We start from the raw sequence: 20,765 nt of genomic DNA on the forward strand, positions 1-20,765 counted from the left end.
AGTTAGAAGTAACAAATATGAAAGTAGCGAGAATGATTGCAGGTACAAACAGGTTGAAACAATGGCAGGAGGGTACTCAGAATGATGAGATAAATGCTAAATTAGGAATGAACTTGATGGATGAAAATGTACGGATAAATCGGCTTCAGTTGTGGGGTCATGTGAGGCGAATGGAGGAGGATAGGTTACTTAAGAGAATAATGGACTCTGTTATGGAGGGTAAGGAAAGGAGAGGGAGAGCAAGACGATGTTAGATCATTGCCTACGAGATATACAAGGCCAGGACATAGCTACTAATTTGCCGCTGAAATGACGGCCCGACCGTGTTCACGGTTTGGCTGCTAGATGTCAGGTTTTTGTTCTGCTCTTGGCAGACTTTAACATTGTGATGTACGGGGTAATTGTGGTGATGTGTTGATTTTATGCAATTTGTGCGTACTGTTTCTTTCAGCGAGTGTCCGTGAGGTTGAAAAGCATGGTGCACTGTTGTGTACCTCTATACTTCGGATACCGCTAAACAGTAAGAAAATGTGTCTTTCCATAATTTTCCTTCAGAGTGCGGTTTAAGAGAGAAATGCAGGCAAGCTATTTCGAGGCAAGAGTATGTAGCTTGCATTTTAATACATCAGATTACCGAGCTCGATAGCTGCAGTTGCTTAAGTGCGGCCAGTATCCAGTATTCGGGAGATAGTACGGTAGGTTCGAACCCCACTGTCGGCAGCCCTGAAAATGGTTTTCTGTGGTTTCCCATTTTCACACTTGTTCAAAGTAAACGTGCCGGCCCACCTCGACACTCGATGAGGAGCACCGCGGTAGGATTTCATCGGGGTCCGCCTACGGTGCGCAGGAACCGCACGCGGGGTAACCACCTGGCCACGCGCTTTCGACTCGCCACCACCGGCAGGACGTCCCACGAACCATGCCAGCGTGGGACACAAATCCAACTACGAGCTTTTTTAACCGCAACAACTTTAATATACGCTATTGGAGCTGAAATTACCGCGGCTGCTGGCACCAGACTTGCCCTCCAATGGATACTCGTTAAAGGATTTAAAGTGTACTCATTCCGATTACGGGGCCTCAGATGAGTCCCGTATCGTTATTCTTCGTCACTACCTCCCTGTGCCGGGAGTGAGTAATTTGCGCGCCTGCTGCCTTCCTTGGATGTGGTAGCCGTTTCTCAGGCTCCCTCTCCGGAATCGAACCCTGATTCCCCGTTACCCGTTACAACCATTGTAGGCGCAGAACCTACCATCGACAGTTGATAAGGCAGACATTTGAAAGATGCGTCGCCGGTACGAGGACCGTGCGATCAGCCCAAAGTTATTCAGAGTCACCAAGGCAAACGGACCGGACGAGCCGACCGATCGATTTTGATCTAATAAAAGCGTCCCTTCCACTTCTGGTCGGGACTCTGTTTGCATGTATTAGCTCTAGAATTAGCACAGTTATCCAAGTAGGCAAATGCTGGGGCTGTACCTTAAGGCCACGGCCGCTTCCTTCCCACTCCTAGCCCTTTCCTGTCCCATCGTCGCCATAAAACCTATCTGTGTCGGTGCGACGTTAAGCAACTAGGAAAAAGAAACCATCAGATTTCAGTGTAAGCATAATAATCAAGTGAATTCTCCCCAACGAAGTTCCTTCTGTTTTTAGTGTATATCCTGTTCACAACAGAAAAGTGTCAAACGCAAGAAGGCAACAGCTCCAAGAAATCACGTATTGACACAAAATTTAGTACAAATTCTGATTCAGATAATGATAAACATACCATATCTTCAGCATGTAACTGATCTACGTCGCCCACAAACAAAAAAGAAGCACCTACAAGTCTCGTTTCTATGTCAAGGAAAGACTACGAGTATCTCTGTTAAATCTAAATATATTGACGAGATTTCAAATGCCAGATTACGAAAAAGTCTTTATATTGAGAAGTAGGATATGGTAATGAAATCAGAAAAATGATTTAAGGTATCTGAACTTGATCAAAAAGTAAACCAAATAGAAATAATAATGGTACAAATGATCATTTAGGTGTTTTATTCTTGTTACAACAAACTGAATCTTACAGGAAGAAAAAGTGAAATACGGAGAAACATCGCTAAAAATTTGCGTCCTCTGGCATAGGAAAGCACCTACCGGCTACAGATTTGAGATTCTTGCACTGCCTAACTGTACCACATCAGAAGATGCTAAAAAATTATAAAGATTTTCTAATGGTGAAACGGGCATAACATCGCTCTCCAAACAGCTGCTTCAATACGAATGTCGCAACATCAGATGTGTGGAGGAAAAAGTAAGATAGCTGATAATTTATAAGATGGTGATAAAACCGGAAGTTATTTATACCCGCAATCTCGATCAGTTTATCAGATACACTGAGACAGAATTAGAGAAAACGGGAAGAAGTGACAAACTCGCTAATAGACTTCTCTGCTTCTTTCGTGAATTACTTATTTTGTTTAAGCATAGTGTAAGAAATACGTTGAAAGTAAGTCATACAACTGCTCTTGGTCTACTTTTTATCTCACATCTGTTTGGTGTCCTTGAAATTGTTAGTTTTAATGAATTTTTATAGGTTTTTTTTACTGGAACATGTTGCAATGAACAGGCAAGACAGCTCAGTAAAGAGAACTCTAACGGCACTTTTCGGAAGTATATTGAGGCCGAGTCTAGTGTGCTGTATTTCCCGGCCTTATGCATCTCGTAGGCAACGGTTAGACTCGGTTTCTAACAATTTAAAGATAAGAGGTATAGAACGAAATGAGGCCACAGCACTAGTATTAGTTGGAGAATTGTGGTGACATTTAGTAAATTCAGAGGCTTGCAGACTGAACACTGAAAGGCATAATGGTCTATAATGATGGATGTATGTATTGCACCATTACACTATCCCAAAATTGAAATTGCAATCAAGTCATAGTAAATGAGATTACCCATAGGGAAGTTAAATAGAATGAATGAATGAATGAATTCATTGTATGTCACAGAAGTCCAGATTGATACAATAGCAAAATATGTATCATGATGGCAGTGTCAAAAAGACAAAAGCATGAGACTTTAATTGTTGAGGAGAGACACACTGAGAGAGAATAAGACAAATGACTGACATTTTCAGCAGATACACATTGAAGACAATCATATAAAACTCCAAGAAAAGAGGAATATTTAACGAAAAGTATATACCAGCGAGAATGCTACAGTGATTTATCGTGAAACAGAGCGAAGAAATATTTATGAAGAGCATTATATTCATATCAAATAATATAGAAGACTGGATAACCAATAAGCCATAAAACAGACTTAATTGTGAAGACCAAAGACTCAAGAAGATATGATAATGGGATAACATTGCTAAATTCTATACAGTAAAACAGCATAATTCAGATAGTGAAATTAAATCAGACATTTTAAGGTCTGCCAAAGAAAATAGATTAAGCAAGAATCGTTAAAAGAAACATAATTACTTAGAAGGCTTTGAATATTTAATCATGAGTCAGCTGATCACATTTCCATAAATGAACAAGACAAGATGATACCCAGGACAACCAGAGACTGCAGATGACTATATAACCAGCTGCCAGACAGGAGTGCCAGCAGCAGAAGATGAACCAGACCTAAACCATCCCAGAGGCAGAGGAGACGAGATAAGTTTCTTGTTCAAAATTTATGTAGTTTGATAGAAATTAATTTTATTAGGTCATCAGTAGTTGAAATATAGTTGTGGTGCCATTTTTAATCTTCAGAACTACCCTATAATATGATATTCTTGCGAGTGATTTTAATATAATTTGATTTATATGGAGTAGGCAGTCTTCTACTTGAATAAACAAATCCCAAGGGTAGATAAAGGTGATATCCAAATAACATTATGCCATAGTTGAGATAAATGTAGGTGACATATTAAATGAATATAAGTGGGTGAACGTTGTTTATTATTGAGGGAGGTTATGAAGCATGCAGCCATCTCAGGAGTTTGTTTCCTGGCAAACGTGTGTACCGGAGGCTCAGAACATCAGGGCTGTTTACCCGACGTCCAGCGGTGTGCGTCCCGCTCACTCCAGCACAGAGACGGGCCCATTTACTGTGGAGCTGTCAACATCGAAACTGGACCATGAATGAATGGAGGCATGTGCTCTTCACAGATGAATCCTGCTTCAGTTTGCAGAATGATTCCAGTCACACATTGATCTGGAGAGAACTGGGTAGCCGATACAACCGCAGGAACATCAAGGAACGGGACCAGTATGGTGGTGGTGGTGGTGGTGGTGGTGGTGGTGGTGGTGATGGTGGCGTCATGGTGTGGGGCAGCGACATGTTGAATGGCCGTACAGACCTGCACATCTTCATGGGTGGTCCGAGGAACACTTAACGCTGGGAGATACAGGGATGAGGTACTGAGACCATACGTTTGACTCTTCAGTGGTGCGGTTGGTCCAGACTTCCTCTTAATGGACGATAATGCCCGACCACACCGCACTGCTCTGGTGTATGAATTTCTGGCTGGGGAAGACATTCATTGCATTGACTGGCCAGCGAGGTCTGCGGATGTGAATCCTATAGAACATGCCTGGGATGCATTGGGGAGGGGAATTGCATCCAGTCAGCCTCCACCAAGGACCCTCCAAGACCTTCGCATTGCCCTTTCGGAGGAATGGGATAGACTGCCACAAGAGCTCTTGGACCATCTGATAGAGAGCATGCCAAGTCGCTGCGAAGCATGTGTGGCTATTGGGGGTAACCGTACACCCTATTAACAGCATATTTTGCTGTGGAAGTTATTGCAAAGTTTTGTTAGTTGTCAAAGGTGTACCTTAGTTATCAGAAGCTTTCTGACACTTTTTTTTTTTGACAAGTTGTGTGACATACGGTGTGAGTCGGCTTCTGTTGATTCAGCAATCCGTCTGACATTCCTATCAGGCGGTACGGCCTCATTTAGTGATTATGCTTAACTTTTGGATGCTAGTGTACTAATTGGCACATGCGAGATTTTATAGTTTTATTTAAATCATATAAGGCTATAAATGATATGTTTGACTTCGTGATTGTCTTATTTTGAACTGGAATATGAATTCAGGACATATCTCTTGAATGATAGAAAAGTAGTGTTATGAACAGCAAATATTGGCCGAACCAAACAAGAAGCTTGTCGAGTTTCGAATACTAAGGATAAAAATAAATTTCATGATACAGTTCAGAAATAAACACATCAGCTGTATAATATTTAATCAATTTTGGATATTAATAACATCATTTAATTTTTCTCTTCCAAAAAGCTTATATTTTATTTTAATAAATAGTAGTAGTTAAAATTTACTCAGTTTTATTTATAGATTTCTTCAATAGCATGAGGAATATTAGAGTTAAGCCTTGGAGTTTTCAAGCAACTATGTTGACCCACTGATGCGTCGGATGGAGACGTCCATCAAGTAGACTGAAAGTTAGGTAACATCATACTCGGCGTATCAACTCTTCTCTGATTCCATGTAAAATAACATATATTAAAGTACCCTGAGAAGCTGGCTTGGATTCCTTTTACGTACACCAACCTGGACGCGGGAAGGGGGGGGAAGAGAGAGAGAGGGGGAGATGTTATCAGCTGCAGTAAAAGAAAACTTTCCTTCAGACTTCAGCATACCAAACCCCTTGGTGCTACAGCTTTGATTGGTCTTGGCTTACGAAGTTGCTGCTCAGCCTAAAGGCCTCCATATTAAGAGTTGATGCATGGGCAGTGCGACAAATCCGTTTGACTTTCTAGACTGGAGCCGCTCAGCTAGAGCTCCTCAACTCTTTTCATGTAGGGAGAGTGTACTTCAAACCAGCTTTCAGATCCAGGTAAAAATCCCTGCCACAAACCTACTATGCTGGCGTAGCAGGGGGAGAGGTGATACTCCCATGCGACACCTCCCAGGTGGCGGATAGGGGATCCTAACCGGCTTGCCGGCGGGCTTGATCGAAATAAAATAGCTCTTGTGGGCCAAGCACACATCGCCCTGTAGGTGGGCGGCACAGGTGAAGAATACACCCATGGTATCCCCTGCCTGTCGTAAGAGGCAACTGAAAGGGGTGACCAAGGGATAATCGAATTAGAACCATGAGACTACTTGTAATTAGTACCACCACGTGGGGAACACCATGGGTCGCCTTTACTTGTGCATAGTACCGCTATGTTAGGTACACAGTAGGTGTGATTAGTAGCGTCAAGTGTATGAATCAGGGTGGGTTTTACAGTACCTGTGGTTAGTGCCACTATATGAGACACACCATGGGTCTGCCTTGCCTATGATTAGTACCAACTATGTGAGGAATACCGCGAGTCTACGTTACTTTTGATTAGCACCGCAACGTGACAAATAACATGGTTCTACCTTCCTAGCAATAAATACCATAATGAGGGACCGATGACCTGGATTTTGGACCCATTTAGACAACAAGCATTATCGATTCAGGATTGTGCTTTAGAAGCAGTCCCTTGGCCAGTAATACTATTGTTTAACGCTAGTTTCTGGGAATGTGAGGGATTGTGGGTCGGATCCACTGATTGTCTTAAATTCATATCCATCCATTCATTCTTCATCATAACGTTTTGAATTCTAGTCAGTGGATGATTTTGGACTTTTAAATTGTCATTACATTTTATCTCATTTTGTATGATTAGGGGCTGTTGACCTATATGTTAGACCCCTTTAAACAAGCACATCATCAAAGTCTCTGACCTGGGGCCTCCTGGAAAGAGGAAGGCTCGCTTCCTGTAAACTGCAAAGCTGGCAGGTTACAGGGTACTGCAAGGCGTAATAGCAGACTGCCGCTGTCCTTGGTTTCACTAAGGTGGCTGAGAAGATAAATGCAGGCCCGAGCACATTGGCCTGCAGCTTGACTCGCATGACTGTTTGTTTGCATTTCGGAGGCAGCGAGTTCGAACTCCGCTGTTAACAACCCTGAAGATGGTTTTCCATGGTTTCCCATCTTCCCACCAGGCAATTGCTGGAGCTGTATCTTAATTAAATCCACGGTCGCTTCCTTCCCCATCGTGCCCAATGTTGCCATAAGACTGTGTTGGTGTAACGTAAAATAAATAGTAAAGGAGAGAGAGAGTGTGAGTGCGTGTGTGTCAGGTTTTAAAGTGAAACGTAACTAGCGAGTTGGCATTGCAGTTAAGAGCACACAGCTGTGAGCTTGCATTTGGGAGACAGTGGATTCGAACCCCACTGTTGGCAGCCCTTGAAGATGGTTTTCCAAGTTTTCTCATTTTCACACCAAGCAAATTATGGGGCTGTATGTTAATTAACACCACAGCTGATTCATTCCCACTCCTAGCTCTTTCCTATCCCATCGTTGCGGTAAGACCTATCTGTGAGAGTAAAGCCAAAGAAAAAGTCACACCGAGCTCGATAGCTGCAGTCGCTTAAGTGCGGCCAGTATCCAATATTCGGGAGATAGTAGGTTCGAACCCCACTGTCGGCAGCCCTGAAGATGGTTTTCCGTGGTTTCCCATTTTCACACCAGGCAAATGGTGGGGCTGTACCTTAATTAAGGCCACGGCCACTTCCTTCCCATTCCTAGGCCTTTCCTGTCCCATCGTCGCCATAAGACCTATCTGTGTCGGTGCGACATAAAGCAACTAGCAAAAAAAAAAAAAAAAAAAAAAAAAAAAGTCACATCTTGTAGTTTGGATTCCACGTAAAACGTAAAACTAGGATGTCCTGTGACTGATCACAATATTAACCCTTTCACTCCGGTTGACTGTTCTAGCAGTCGGAAGGGAGCTGTGCCGCACACCCTGTGGACTGCTGTAGCATCTGATGGCTAGGCAGGCATCAATTTTTGGTAGTGAGACAGTCTCTCTCATAGGGCATTGGCACTTCTGGTGGCTCCAAGTAGCCTATGCAATGGCCTCCACGGTGTGCACTAGCCACGCATCTTGGTGGGTGTGCTATTTACCAACTGATGAGCCTAACTTAGCAACTTGGGTGAAACACTGGCAACCAGGAATGAGTTAGCTGGAAAATTTATAATGTCCAATAACGGACCATTTATATTGGTATTACATACCACTTAGTCGAGTAGCTCATCTCATTTCTCCCAAGTCTTCCCAGTCCAAACTTTGCAACATTTTTGTAACGCTACTCTTTCATCAGAAATCGCCCAGAAGAAATTGAGCTGCTTATCTTTGGATTTTTTCCAGTTCTTGAATAGAGTAATCCTGGTGAGGGTCCCATACACAAGAACCATACTCCAGTTGGGGTCTTACCAGAGACTTACATGCCCTCTCCTTTACATCCTTACTACAACCCCTAAACACCCTCATAACCATGTGCAGAGAACTGTAGCCTTTATTTATGTGATTACCCCAATCAAGATCTTTTCCTTATGTTATCCGTAGGAACATAATTTGACGCAGCTAATTCCAGACTGAAAAGTTTAGTGGACAATACTAGCATGTTAAGTTTCTTTCAGCTGATGTTTAACACGAGTATCATAACTCTTCTGTGCGAGGAGACTAATAGATGCTTTTCTCAAAATGTGGCTACAGGTGGAGTTTCACGTTAAAAATAAAATAAAATAAATTTAACCTCTTCCTGTTCACTCCACACGTCCCAATCCGTATGTGGACGGGAGAGCGGAGCGTAAGAAGTATCCCGTACAGCTAATTCGGTGAACCACTCCCTGCTCGCGTCCAGAGGGTCATGCCACCGTACTCGCTACACCGAAGTAAAAGGGTTAATAGTCGCGTAAAACTAAAAGTTTTATGCATTTTGCTCAGGATAACAAGGTGTCAATGTGTAGAGAGATCCAAGGAAATGTATCGGTACCCAGATAGGAAATTAATACAAGTAGTAGAGCTAATTCCCAATTTAAGGGGTCAGTCATTGGTATTAGCAGGCCCTCCTAGCAGAAGGAATTCTTATCCCATGAGGAGTTAAGGTATTGGTTGAAGAAAGTGAACCAGAGATTGTGTGAAAATGAAAAACTCCATGGATCTAGCAAATCTAACGCCATCAAATAAGGCCACTGAATGAGTAACTTCACAATAGACTGACAGTTCTTAGGAAAGACGGAAAGCAAAACGCCTAGTTGTAATTCCATTTGTAGAAATTAATGTGTATTCAAGGATTGTATTGTATTGAAATATAAGCAACTGATTTGTAGTGACAAATACAAAGTAGACCCAAATTTCAACATTTTAACAAAAAAATAGATACATTATTTTCAGTACACTTTAATATTAATAATATGGCTTGTGAAGGATTAAAGCATTTTATACTGAAAATTTGTATGTTGTAGGATCTTCCGACGCATGGATGATGATGGAAATAGGGCTCTCAACTTAGAGGAGTTCACAGAAGGAATGAACGATGCAGGGATGAACTTAGATGAAGAAGAGGTGCAGGAACTCTTCAAGATATTTGATAAGGATGGCAGTGGGAGTATTAGTATGGACGAGTTTCTCCTTGCAATTCGGGTGAGTTAGTTTTCGTATTCATGAGCCTGTGAGGCAATTCTTTGCTGTTACATACGCATTAATTCACCTTCTGCTTTGTATCTGGCAATGATTAGGAACTGAAGTATTAAAGCTTCATTATCAAACAGATATATACTCAAGTGTTAGAGCAATCTATGCAGAAATGACACCACAACCACCTTGGCATCACTTTAATGAAACTTCAGGATATTGTTTAGATAAAAAAATTAATGTAATGGTGACGTTCATTGCTATTAAAATTTGTTAGAATAATTGTATGTAGTTGAAGAACATTCTTTAAAACACTTTGGTTGGTCTATGGAAGCATAGAAAATGCCAAACGTAGTAATCAGAAATTAAAATAATCTCTTCTCCATGAACATATTCAGTATCTTCTTCTTCCTGGCCTTTTCCTAATTACTTTGGGTCCACAGTATCTGTATTGCAGTTTTATGGCTGAATACCTTTCACGTTGCCAGCTAACCCTATGTGGAGGGATGAATTGACTGTTGCATATTTCTGCAGTGGTTTTTAATTTAATGTGTTGTAGAGTGGAACTTGATTATCTGTTCATGGGAACGTTTTCCTGTATTGTTCATTCAAGTTACATGGTCTCACGAGCATCCTAATTAATTAGTGTTTTAAAAATCCTGCATTATCTATTCCTGAAATTAATGATTTCCCACATCAGCTGTCCATAAACTTCAGTTCAATAAACGCCAAGTCCTCTATCAAGCATTTTTTCAAGAAACATCATTGCATGAAAGGACGGCTGCAACATGCCTTGTAATCTTGGTGTTAATGTTCAGTCATTGCGGTAATTAGAGCTTTTACTGTACTAGGAAAGCGATCGGCAGTGAACTTGCATAAGGGACCAGCTTCGCATTGCATCCTGCTGGTATTATTTAGGGAATCCCGGTAATCATAACGCAGAGTGGCCACAGCAGTTGGAAGGACACAGAGTGCATTCCCACAGCTGTACTTGAAGATGGAACGAGTTTTGTCAGATATTTGTACTTGTATAAAATCTATATTATGTCCTAGGTTTTATGTTTATTTATGACTTTTTTATGATTGTACTGCCGAACAGATTTCTGGCACTGCTCTCAGGGCACTGTATAGTCGCTAGACTTTCAGACAAGAATTGAACTTGCTCCTTCCTAACATGATTCTAGTATTTTAATATGGTCAGATACTCATAGGAACACAGCAAAAACTCGCATGACTCAGCTTAAAACCGATAAGATTTGGATTAAAGACAAAATCAAATTTCTCCATAAAAAGAAATCTCTTCCGAACCACAAACTATATGAAACCCATTTAGAAGTTTCCACTCTCCTTTGCCCCCGTGAATGGACGTCCTTCCAGTTACACATCACTAACAAAACCTTACTTTGTTAAAGAAACAAAACACACTTGACAAAAAATGGAATGCTCTTTCAAAAAAAAACACTTAGCAAACATAACACCCCAAACAACATAAAGCAAAATGATTTTCATCAACCTGTAGTAAACTAAACATGCACTAAGTAAAATCAATCTCAGTGCCGATGATCTCTGTGTGCTGAGCAAGGGACCTAAACATAATTGGGGTAATCCTTCTAACCGTGATAATTTAATTTCCACCATAACTGAACTGGAATTAGCCATTAATAAAATACCCATAAACATACGAGAAGAGGTCTAATATGAAGTCAAACGCAAGCCATCTTCTATCCTTAATCAACAACAAACCATTAAACCCAACACAGAACACACAGCTGAAGTCCACAAATTAAAGAAAAAAGTCAAACACAATGACTTAATAATAACAAAAGCCGACAAAGGGAACGCTACTCTAATCATGGACAAAAGTGACTATATAAATAAAGCACAAACTTTTTTTACAGATAACAACTTCATAACATCTAAAAAAGATCTAACAAAATACAAAGAGACCAAAACCATAATTAAGAATGTTTTGTTTTTGTTTAATGACCTTGAAAAATCCAAAATGATTATTATGAATCCGAAGCTTCCCACAGCAAAAGCGCTACACAAGATCCATAAAGCCGACATCCCTATATACTGGGTGAGTTGGCCGTGTGGTTAGGAGCGCGCAGCTGTGAGTTTGCAACCGGGAGATAGTGGGTTCAAACCCCACTGTCGGCAGCCCTGAAGATGGTTTTCCATGGTTTCCCATTTTCACACCAGGCAAATCCTGGGGCTGTACCTTAAGGCCACGGTCGCTTCCTTCCCATTCCTAGGCCTTTCCTGCCTCATCGTCGCCATAAGACCTACAGTATATGTGTCGGTGCAGCGTAAAGCAAAATAGCAACAATAGACATCCCCATAAGACCCATTATCAATTTCAGAAATAGTCTGACCTATGAGGTATCTCAGTTCATTCACAAATTGCTCAGATCACACCATTGTTTCCAAGCCAATGCATCAGTAAAGAATTCCATAGAATTTTGCAATAAAATTAAACACTTATATTTATCCAAACCCCACACTCTTCATTCATTTGACATTACTAACATGTATGCTAATGTGCCTGTTAACACCACCATACAATTGTTCATGAACAATCTTTCCAAATTCAGTAATTTAAGTATAGGCGAAATAGATGAATTTATTCGGATTCTGAAGTTTACATTGTATAACAATTTTTTCACTTTCAATAATGTCATTTGCCAACCGATTAAAATAGCTCTCACTCTCCCTCATATTCCTCTTGAAGCTGTTGTTCAGCAGTTTCATCAGTGATCTCTATTTCCTCTATTTTAATTTGTACTCCTTCAAAAGAATTTCATAGCACTTCACACTTTTAAATTCTAACCTTTCCCTCTTGATTTACTGTAGACCTGTCAGCTGGGACTTTTTAAAATTCTTGTTAGTGTGCCTTTTATTCAACCACATGATTACTTCAATTTGGCATATTGAAATTGATGTTATGTGTAGAAATTTGAAAGAATTGCATTTAAGTCATGTATAAGTTCAAAGGAATCACATTATTGAATTGAGAATATGACAAAGGAAACTGGATCCTTCCAATTTATGAAATTGGGAGGATCATTGGACTGTTATTATTATTATTTCCTTACTATTATTACATTCATCAGTACTATTTTATAGTATGTCCGGTCCCAAGTCCGGAATGAGAAAGGAGGAGGGTTTGCTGGTCTGGCACCCAGCTGTAAAATTGCCAACGCCGAGTGTTGGGCGGCGGGAAATAACCTGACTCCCTAAGGGGGCCAACGGCTTTGGGCGAATGAGCCCCTTTGGGTGGGGTGATGGTCCCCACAGTGGAGGAAATGCCACTGGAATCCATTATGCAGAGTCTGTTCTCCAGGTTAGGGGCGGCTGCACAAGGCGTCTGTACTCCAGAGGAGCGGCCTCATTATCACCTCACTGGATCACATCCAGAGTTGTAATTCGGGACCTAGTCCCACACAGGTGACACCTTGACAGTCAACCATGGAAGTCTTTTAAGGAATACTCCACCGGCTGAACCAAGAGTTCAGAGAAGGCAGCATTCGGATACGGTGGGCTGCCACCTGAAAGATACCGTGAAGTCGGAGGCACGGAAATACCCCAGTACTACATACACGAATGAGACAAAATCAAGAATCAAACCAAAGCAGATAACATACTTCTCTACACACAACATAAACTCACTCATGCAAACCGGTAAACTAAAAGTGATCACCGACATAATGGACCAACACAAAATTCTTATCATGGGATTACAGGAAATTAGAAACACTGACCAGGATGCCTTGGAATCTCAAGGGTACAGACTTTATAAAGGTATACCCGGGAAGAGAGTGATGAAGAATGTCCCACAATTTGGAACAGGATTTTTGGTCAGCCTTAAAATAATAAACTCAGTTCAAGAATTCAGATCACAGTCTCCACGACTCTCAACGCTCACCTTAAAGGCATCTAATAAAATCTATACTATAATAAATGCCCATGCTCCCACTAATGATAAAAACAACTCCTCAAAAGACCAGGAGGAAACAGGAGAATTTTGGGACCTATTGGACCAGACCATAGATAACATCCCCAAACACCATATAAAATTATTAATAGGCGACTTCAACGCTCAACTAGGCAGAGAAAGAAAATACCGTGACATCATCGGAAAATGGCCAGCACACAAGAAAACAAATAAAAATGGAGAGAGACTAGTTGACCTGTGTAGAAACCATAATTTAATCTCAAAATCTACATGTTTTAAGAGGAAACCTCAAAAACTCAAAACATGGAAACACCCTGACTACACTAAAGGAGAATGGCAACTGGACCACGTCTGCATGGACAAATACCACCACAAAGAGATCTATAACGTCAAAGTCCTCCGAGGAATAGAAACAGGTTCAGATCACTACGTAGTTAAAATTAAAATTAAACTCACTCCCCAGAGGAGACAACAAAAGCAAGCCCTTAAAACTAAAAGAAAAATAGATCCTACCCAGCTAATCAACAACAAAAATTACCAGAAAGCAACTGAAAAAATAAAAATCACAGACAAACTTGAAGACTTAGTACACAACCTTAAACAAATTGCAGAAGACCTAGCTCCAATTAAACCACGTAAAAAACACCAATGGTGGAACAGTGAATGTGATGAAACAGTGGAGAAAAGACATCAGGCATGGCTATTACATCAGTCCCAAAAGACAGAAATATCCTATCAAAAGCTAGTAAAACAGAGAAAAGAAACTACCCAAGTCTTAAGAAGAATAAAAAGACAACATCATAAGGACACCCTGCAGTTAATTGAAGAACAGTTCAGTAAAACTAAATCAAGAGACTACTACAAAACCTTCAGAAAGCAGCTCCAAAAATATGAACCCCCGACCCTACTGATGAAGGATGAAGATGGTAAGCTGGCCCATAACAATAAAGACAATGCAGAAATTCTGGCTAAACATTTCAACAAGCTTTTAAATTGTGAGGAACCTACAGAACTCCTTCATTTGGACACCAACACCCCGATAAAAACATCACCAGAAAACATCAATCCCCCCACAATAAAGGAAGTCTACCAAGCTCTGAATAAATTAAAAAACTACAAAGCGCCAGGAGAAGATCAGACCTTTGCGGAAATCTGGAAATATGCAGGAACCTCAGCAAAAGTTGCCCTCCATCAACAACTTGTCTCTATCTGGATTAAAGAAGAACTACCAGAACACTGGACAACAGTCCTCATTCATCCTCTGCACAAAAAAGGGGACAAAACCGACCCTAATAACTACAGGGGAATCTCGCTCCTAGACATAACATACAAAATATTTTCAATAATCATCCTTAATAGGATAAGTTTACAACTTGAGAAAGAACTAGGAGAATATCAAGGAGGTTTCAGACCCTGGAGGAGCTGTCCTGATCAGATCATGAGTCTTAAGTTGATAATGGACTATAACAGGAGAAGAAACAGAGATATAGTGATAACATTTGTAGATTTCAAGAAAGCTTATGATTGCATCCATAGAGAATCTCTGTTTAAAATTTTAAGACACCTTGGACTACACCCTAAATTAATAAACATGATAAAATTGACTCTCACCAATACCAAGTCAAAAGTGAAGTTTAGGGGTGAAACATCAGAGACATTTGAAATTAAAACTGGACTACGGCAGGGAGATGGGCTCTCACCACTATTATTTAACTGTGCTCTAGAAATGGTAATGAGGGAATGGTTTAGAAAATGTCCCCCCAAAATAAAGATTGGCCGAAAAATCAAAACAAACTGCCTGGGTTTTGCTGACGATTTAGCATTACTAGCAGTGGACATAAAAGAAGCAAAAACCCAGATATCAGAACTTCAAAACATTGCAAATAAAATTGGCCTCAAAATATCATTTGAAAAAACAGAAATTATGCCCCAAAAACCAACACAGCTAAAAGAAGTCACCATAAATGGTAATAAAATCAAAATAGTAACTCAGTTTAAATATCTTGGAGAAGTAATAACACATAACTTAAATGAAAAAATCTCAATCCAAGTAAGAACAAATAGATTAGCTAAAGCACAAAAATTAACATGGGATATCTACAAAAAGAAATGTCTATCAATAAATACAAAAATAAAACACTACAACACAGTTATAAAACCGGAAGCTACATATGCAGCAGAAACACTCTTTTACCAGAATAAACAATCAAAGACTGACAGACTTCAGAAAATTGAAAGGAGGATTGGAAGAACCTGTATCAACAAAAAATATCAGAAAGATGGACAGTGGCGGTTAATACCTAACAAAGTCGTGTACAAAGAGCTAGAACCCATTACAGATACTATGCGTAAGAGGAGACTGGGATTCTTTGGACATATCATGAGGATGCAGGACTCGAGACTTCTGAAACAACTAGTACAACACAATCTCGTCTCAAAAAATACCACAACAGGATGTAAATGGATCAGAGAAGTAAGAGAGGATCTGAAGGAAATAGGCCTTACAACAGAAGACACCAAAAATAAGATAAAATTGAATACAAAACTCAAGAATACAAACCTCCGCTTTACCCTTACACAAAACAAACCAACAACACGCACATTTTCAACTGAGGAAAGGGCGCGAAGATCGGAGCGTCTGAAGAAGTACTGGGAGGACCGCAAAGCCCGAACAATCCCTTCAAAGAGACCTGAACGACGGACTGACTAAAGTGATCCTATGTGGTCATAAAAGAAGAAGAAGAAGAAGAAGAAGAAGAAGTATGTTAATATGTGCGAAGGAAAGGAATATTTCAGGCGTTTCATAGAGAAATTTAAATGCTGAAATGGAACAACTGTTTATCATTTAGTTGCAACAATACAGATACAATAGTAGGTACATTTAAGGGTGTGTCAGCATTTTTTGAAACAGGAGAAATCTTCAATGGTTATACGAAGCTGTATGTCACCTACTTCACTTAGCTGCCCAGAAGGCTACTAAAATATTGGAAGCAAGTGAAAATGTAGAGACATTGTTAGTATACATATATTTCTTTCTCGAAAGAAGCTCCAAAAGAAAAAAGAAAACAATTGAAGATATACCGGTATAAGGATGTGTGGGCTTGAGCTCAAAAGCTACAAAATATCTGAATATTTTAGCAAAAGATGATTATTCCTCATTGATTCAATAAACAGGGTATTATAACAGAAATTGTTGTTTCATGTTGGTGAAAAAGTAGTCGGACAAAACCAGCAATAGCAAATTTCTTGCAGTGAAGCAGCAAAGGAAAATGCCACTAATATTTACGTGTTAATTCTGAAGAACACATTCCCCATTTTCAGGAAGCACAGTATCATGTTGCAAGCAGAAGCTTCCTCCATAGATAGTGGGCAGATGGTATATGAATGGATTATTGATCGATTTAATGGCGAGGTCTGTAAAAGCTAAAAAGATTGGAAAGCAGTTAGAAACAAGTTTTATATGCTTTACCGATGAAAAGTTGCCTTTGGTTGTGGCACCATACACAACCATTAACTCAGCTCAAGGGCGATAGTGTCACCTTCCCTATTCCTCCACTTGAGTAATTTCTGTCTGGCGCGTCCACATCACGGGGGTGGGCACCCTACACTTCAGTAGGCTGGAGTGATAGGATGGCTGAGTTCAGTCGGGGACCCAGTCCTGTGGAGTATAACACAGAACCCATGCCCAGGGATACAGGTGAAGACCTCAACGGCGGAAGTGAAAATCACTGGTACGGCGGATCTGGCGGAAGAGGCAATATCTGATCCCTGAGATCTGACTTGGGGCCTGCTGCCTTGCAGGTTGATAGGGGACTATTAAAGGCTAAGGGAGATAACCCTGAGAGAAAAATCTTCGGAAGTGATAGGCCCAGCAAGTCAGCTTCTGAATAATTTGGAATTGCTTTCAAAACTAAACGAGGCCTCAGATGGAAATATTGTAATCACCAGAATAATGACTCTAGTTCCCTCATTGGTAATGATATTAATGACGGTTCGATACCCAATGCTCCATCGCAACCAAAGAGGAGAACACACAAAACTCGATGTGAGACTGTAATCAAAATTGCCACGCTAAACATTCTGATACTAACTGGCAAAATAGAGGAATGTGTAGACTTAATGAAAACAAGGAACATAAACATACTGGGGCTTGGTGAAACCAAGTGGAAGGGAAAAGGATCAAAGGAACTCGGAGAGGGATATAATCTATTTTGGTCAGGTGGAGATCAAGCAAAAAATTGTGTTATGGATCATCAAATGAAAGATCATGTAGGAGAAGTAAAATGTTTCTGATCGGATTCTTCACATAATGCTGAAATTGAATTCTTCCCAGAACATTAACATTTTGAAGAAGACATAGAGGAAAGAATAAGAGGAGATAGAATGATTATCATAGGGGATATGAATGCTCAAGTAGAAACTGTGAGAGATGGATATGAAAGTATTCTAGGAGCACATTGGATGGGGTCCACAAAACCCAGAAGGAACAAGACTACTTGATCTCTGCCTGAGGAACAACCTTATAATAGGGAACTCATGGTATCAAAAATAAAAAAGCCATAAGGTCACAAGATATGGATGGGATGGAAAAAGTGAAGCTCTTATAAATTACTTTTTGATTGAGAAACAACTACAAAATAGACTGTTAGACGTAAAAGTGATTCCTAGTGTCTCCCTGGAAAGTGATCATAGACTCCTCATTGGATACTTCAAGTTTAACAATTTAAAAGAAGTAAGAACCACACAGGTGAAGAAACTCAAGACTTGGAAGCTGAAGGATAATGATATAATAATAGAGTTCCAAGAAAACATCAAAACAGTAATACCAAAGACAGATGAAAGAACAGTTGAGGAGGAATGGAAGGATCTGAAAGAAAATCTAGTAATGATAACTGAGAAGGTTTGTGGATGAACCAGTGGCACAAGAAGATGGAAGGAAACTCCATGATGGAATGACAGAACAAGAACTGCTGTCCTGAACAAGAATATGTTCAGAAAATATTTCAAGGACCGGACTGATCATAAGGAACTATACAGGGTTGCTAAAAAACAAGCAAACAAAGTTGTTACAGGAGAACGAGAGAAGTGGTTGAACAAGTGGAGTGATGAAGTGAAAGAGGATGTTAATGGTAATAAGAAAATGTTATATGGGATGATGAAAAATAGAAAAAGAGATAAAGAACACTCCAAATACCTTAAGAGGATAATAATGAAAATCTGATCACTGAAGATGAGAAGATGAAAGAGATTTGGAGGACTTACTTTGATGAATTGCTAAATGTGAATTGCATGCAGCCTACACAAAAAGACAGTACTGGTACTACTTGCTGCAAGTCTGCCTTTGACAATGGGTTAGACTTAACATGGAATGATATAGAATATGCCTGGAAATACATCTAAACTGGAAAATCAGCTGGTGCTGATGAAATTAATGGAGAAATGATCAAGGCTATGGGCATTTCTGGAAAACATTGGATCTACAGACTCTTTCGTGAGATCTGGAAAGAAGGGGACATACCGGTCGATTGGAAAACAGGCATCATAATTCCAATCTTCAAGAAAGGAGATAGAAAGAAATGTTCCAACTATAGAGGCATCACTTTAACATCTCAAGTTAGTAAACTTTATGAAAGAATTATAGAGCCCTTATTGAAGAGAACCTCTTCGAAGAACAGTATGGATTCAGGAAGGGGAGATCAGCAAACGATTTAATCTTTACAGTCCGTCAGTTAATGGAAAAATACTATGAACACAACCGAGATTTGTGGTTAGCCTTTCTGGATACCAAGAAAGCATTTGATGCAGTAAACAGAGAGAAGGTGTGGGAAACACTAAAGAAAATTGGAATACAGGATGACATGATACACCGGATCAAGAATTTGTATGAAGATACCCAAAGTAAAGTCAAAACACCTGTAGGAATGACTGAAACCTTTGATATAAAATCTGGCTTAAGACAGGGTGGTGTTTTGTTTCCTCTTTTCATCAGTGTGATGAAAGAGATTCAGAGAAAAGTTCACCAAACCATTGGAGGTAGGAAAATGAAAGTTAATCTTGTTTGTGGATGCTATATGCTTGTGGGGAGACTCTAAAGATGATCTTCAAGGACAAATAAACTCCTGGACAGAAGCTGCTAAAGAATATGGACTCATCTTCAGCCAAGAGAAAAGTGAGGTTATGGTCATGAAGAGATATGGACAACCAATGGGACACATTGAAATGGAGGGGAAACAGCTACAGATGAACCATCAATTCAAATATCTTGGAAGTGTTATCTCTGATACTGGTTCTATAGACAAGGAAATTTCCCACAGAATTCAGGCAGATAGCAACTTTTACAAAATAGGTAGTTAGACATAATATGGAACAAGAAAATACCAACAAAATGTAAGAGAGTCATATATGAAACCTATTACGTACCAATCCTGACCTATGGTTGCGAAACATGGACCATGAGAAATAAAGATGTTAGTAGAATCCAGGCAGCAGAAATGAAATTTGTCCGTAGCATGATCGGTAAAACATGGAGGGACAGAGTCCGTAATGAGGAAATCCGCAAGCAGGCTCAAGTTGTAAGGCTGCAGGACAAAATAACAGTGCAGCGACTGAGATGGTATGGACATATGCGACGCACGGGTGATAACAGATTATCAAAAAAAATGTACGATCTAAAACTTGAAGACAAAAGATCAAGAGGGTGACCAACTCAGGTACAAGGACATGGTGAAGATCGACATTCAACAGAGGGGACATACTTTGGAAAGCATCGAAGAAGGAGAGAAGTTCAGAGACCGCGCAACTGGTGGAGAAGCCTCGTTCGCCGACCCATCGCTTAGGATGGAACGACGTGGGATATGTATGTACAGATACAAAGTTCAATAGCAGGAGCTGTCAGAAAGATGATCATCTTGTAACTGGAATTACAACAACAAGAACCATTATACTATACCAGAGAAATAGTTTAAGAAAGAGGTGCAGGTTGGAAAGTAATAAGAGTTAGGAATGGTTGTGAAAGTAAGAAGAAATTGAAGGAACTTGCCAGGAAATTGAATCTCGTGAAGAAGTTGGCTAAGGGTAACATGGTGGCATGCATAATTGGCAGCCATATGAATTTCAGTAAAAAAAAAAAAAATGGAAAGGTATGTGTAGATACTTTAAGGTGTCAAGAAGGACATTCCAGGAATCAATGAACAAGGGGAGTCTATATATGAATATTTACAGAAGGCAGCAATATTCAGTCTGCAGAATGTAAGGATTATTGGATATAAGGATAATGTCCTGAAATTTGGCTATGATAACAAAGATATGTATTTACAATAAGATGATTATAAAAGTTGAAAACTAGAAAAGCAGCTGGAA

General features: G+C 40.0%; 1 protein-coding gene across 5 annotated transcripts in view; it reads left to right on the forward strand.

The window, feature by feature from the left end:
* The window catches only part of LOC136880403 (calcyphosin-like protein), a 289,044-nt gene that overhangs the window by 230,796 nt on the left and 37,483 nt on the right, over positions 1-20,765 (forward strand). For all 5 annotated transcript variants that reach the window (XM_068229187.1, XM_067153302.2, XM_067153298.2 and 2 more), the window contains exon 3: positions 9,283-9,460. In XM_068229187.1, the coding sequence (XP_068085288.1) occupies positions 9,283-9,460 (178 nt within the window). The remainder of the gene's footprint in view (positions 1-9,282; positions 9,461-20,765) is intronic.

Source organism: Anabrus simplex, chromosome 1 (genome assembly GCF_040414725.1).
Source record: "Anabrus simplex isolate iqAnaSimp1 chromosome 1, ASM4041472v1, whole genome shotgun sequence".
In the NCBI taxonomy this organism is placed as follows: domain Eukaryota; kingdom Metazoa; phylum Arthropoda; class Insecta; order Orthoptera; family Tettigoniidae; genus Anabrus; species Anabrus simplex.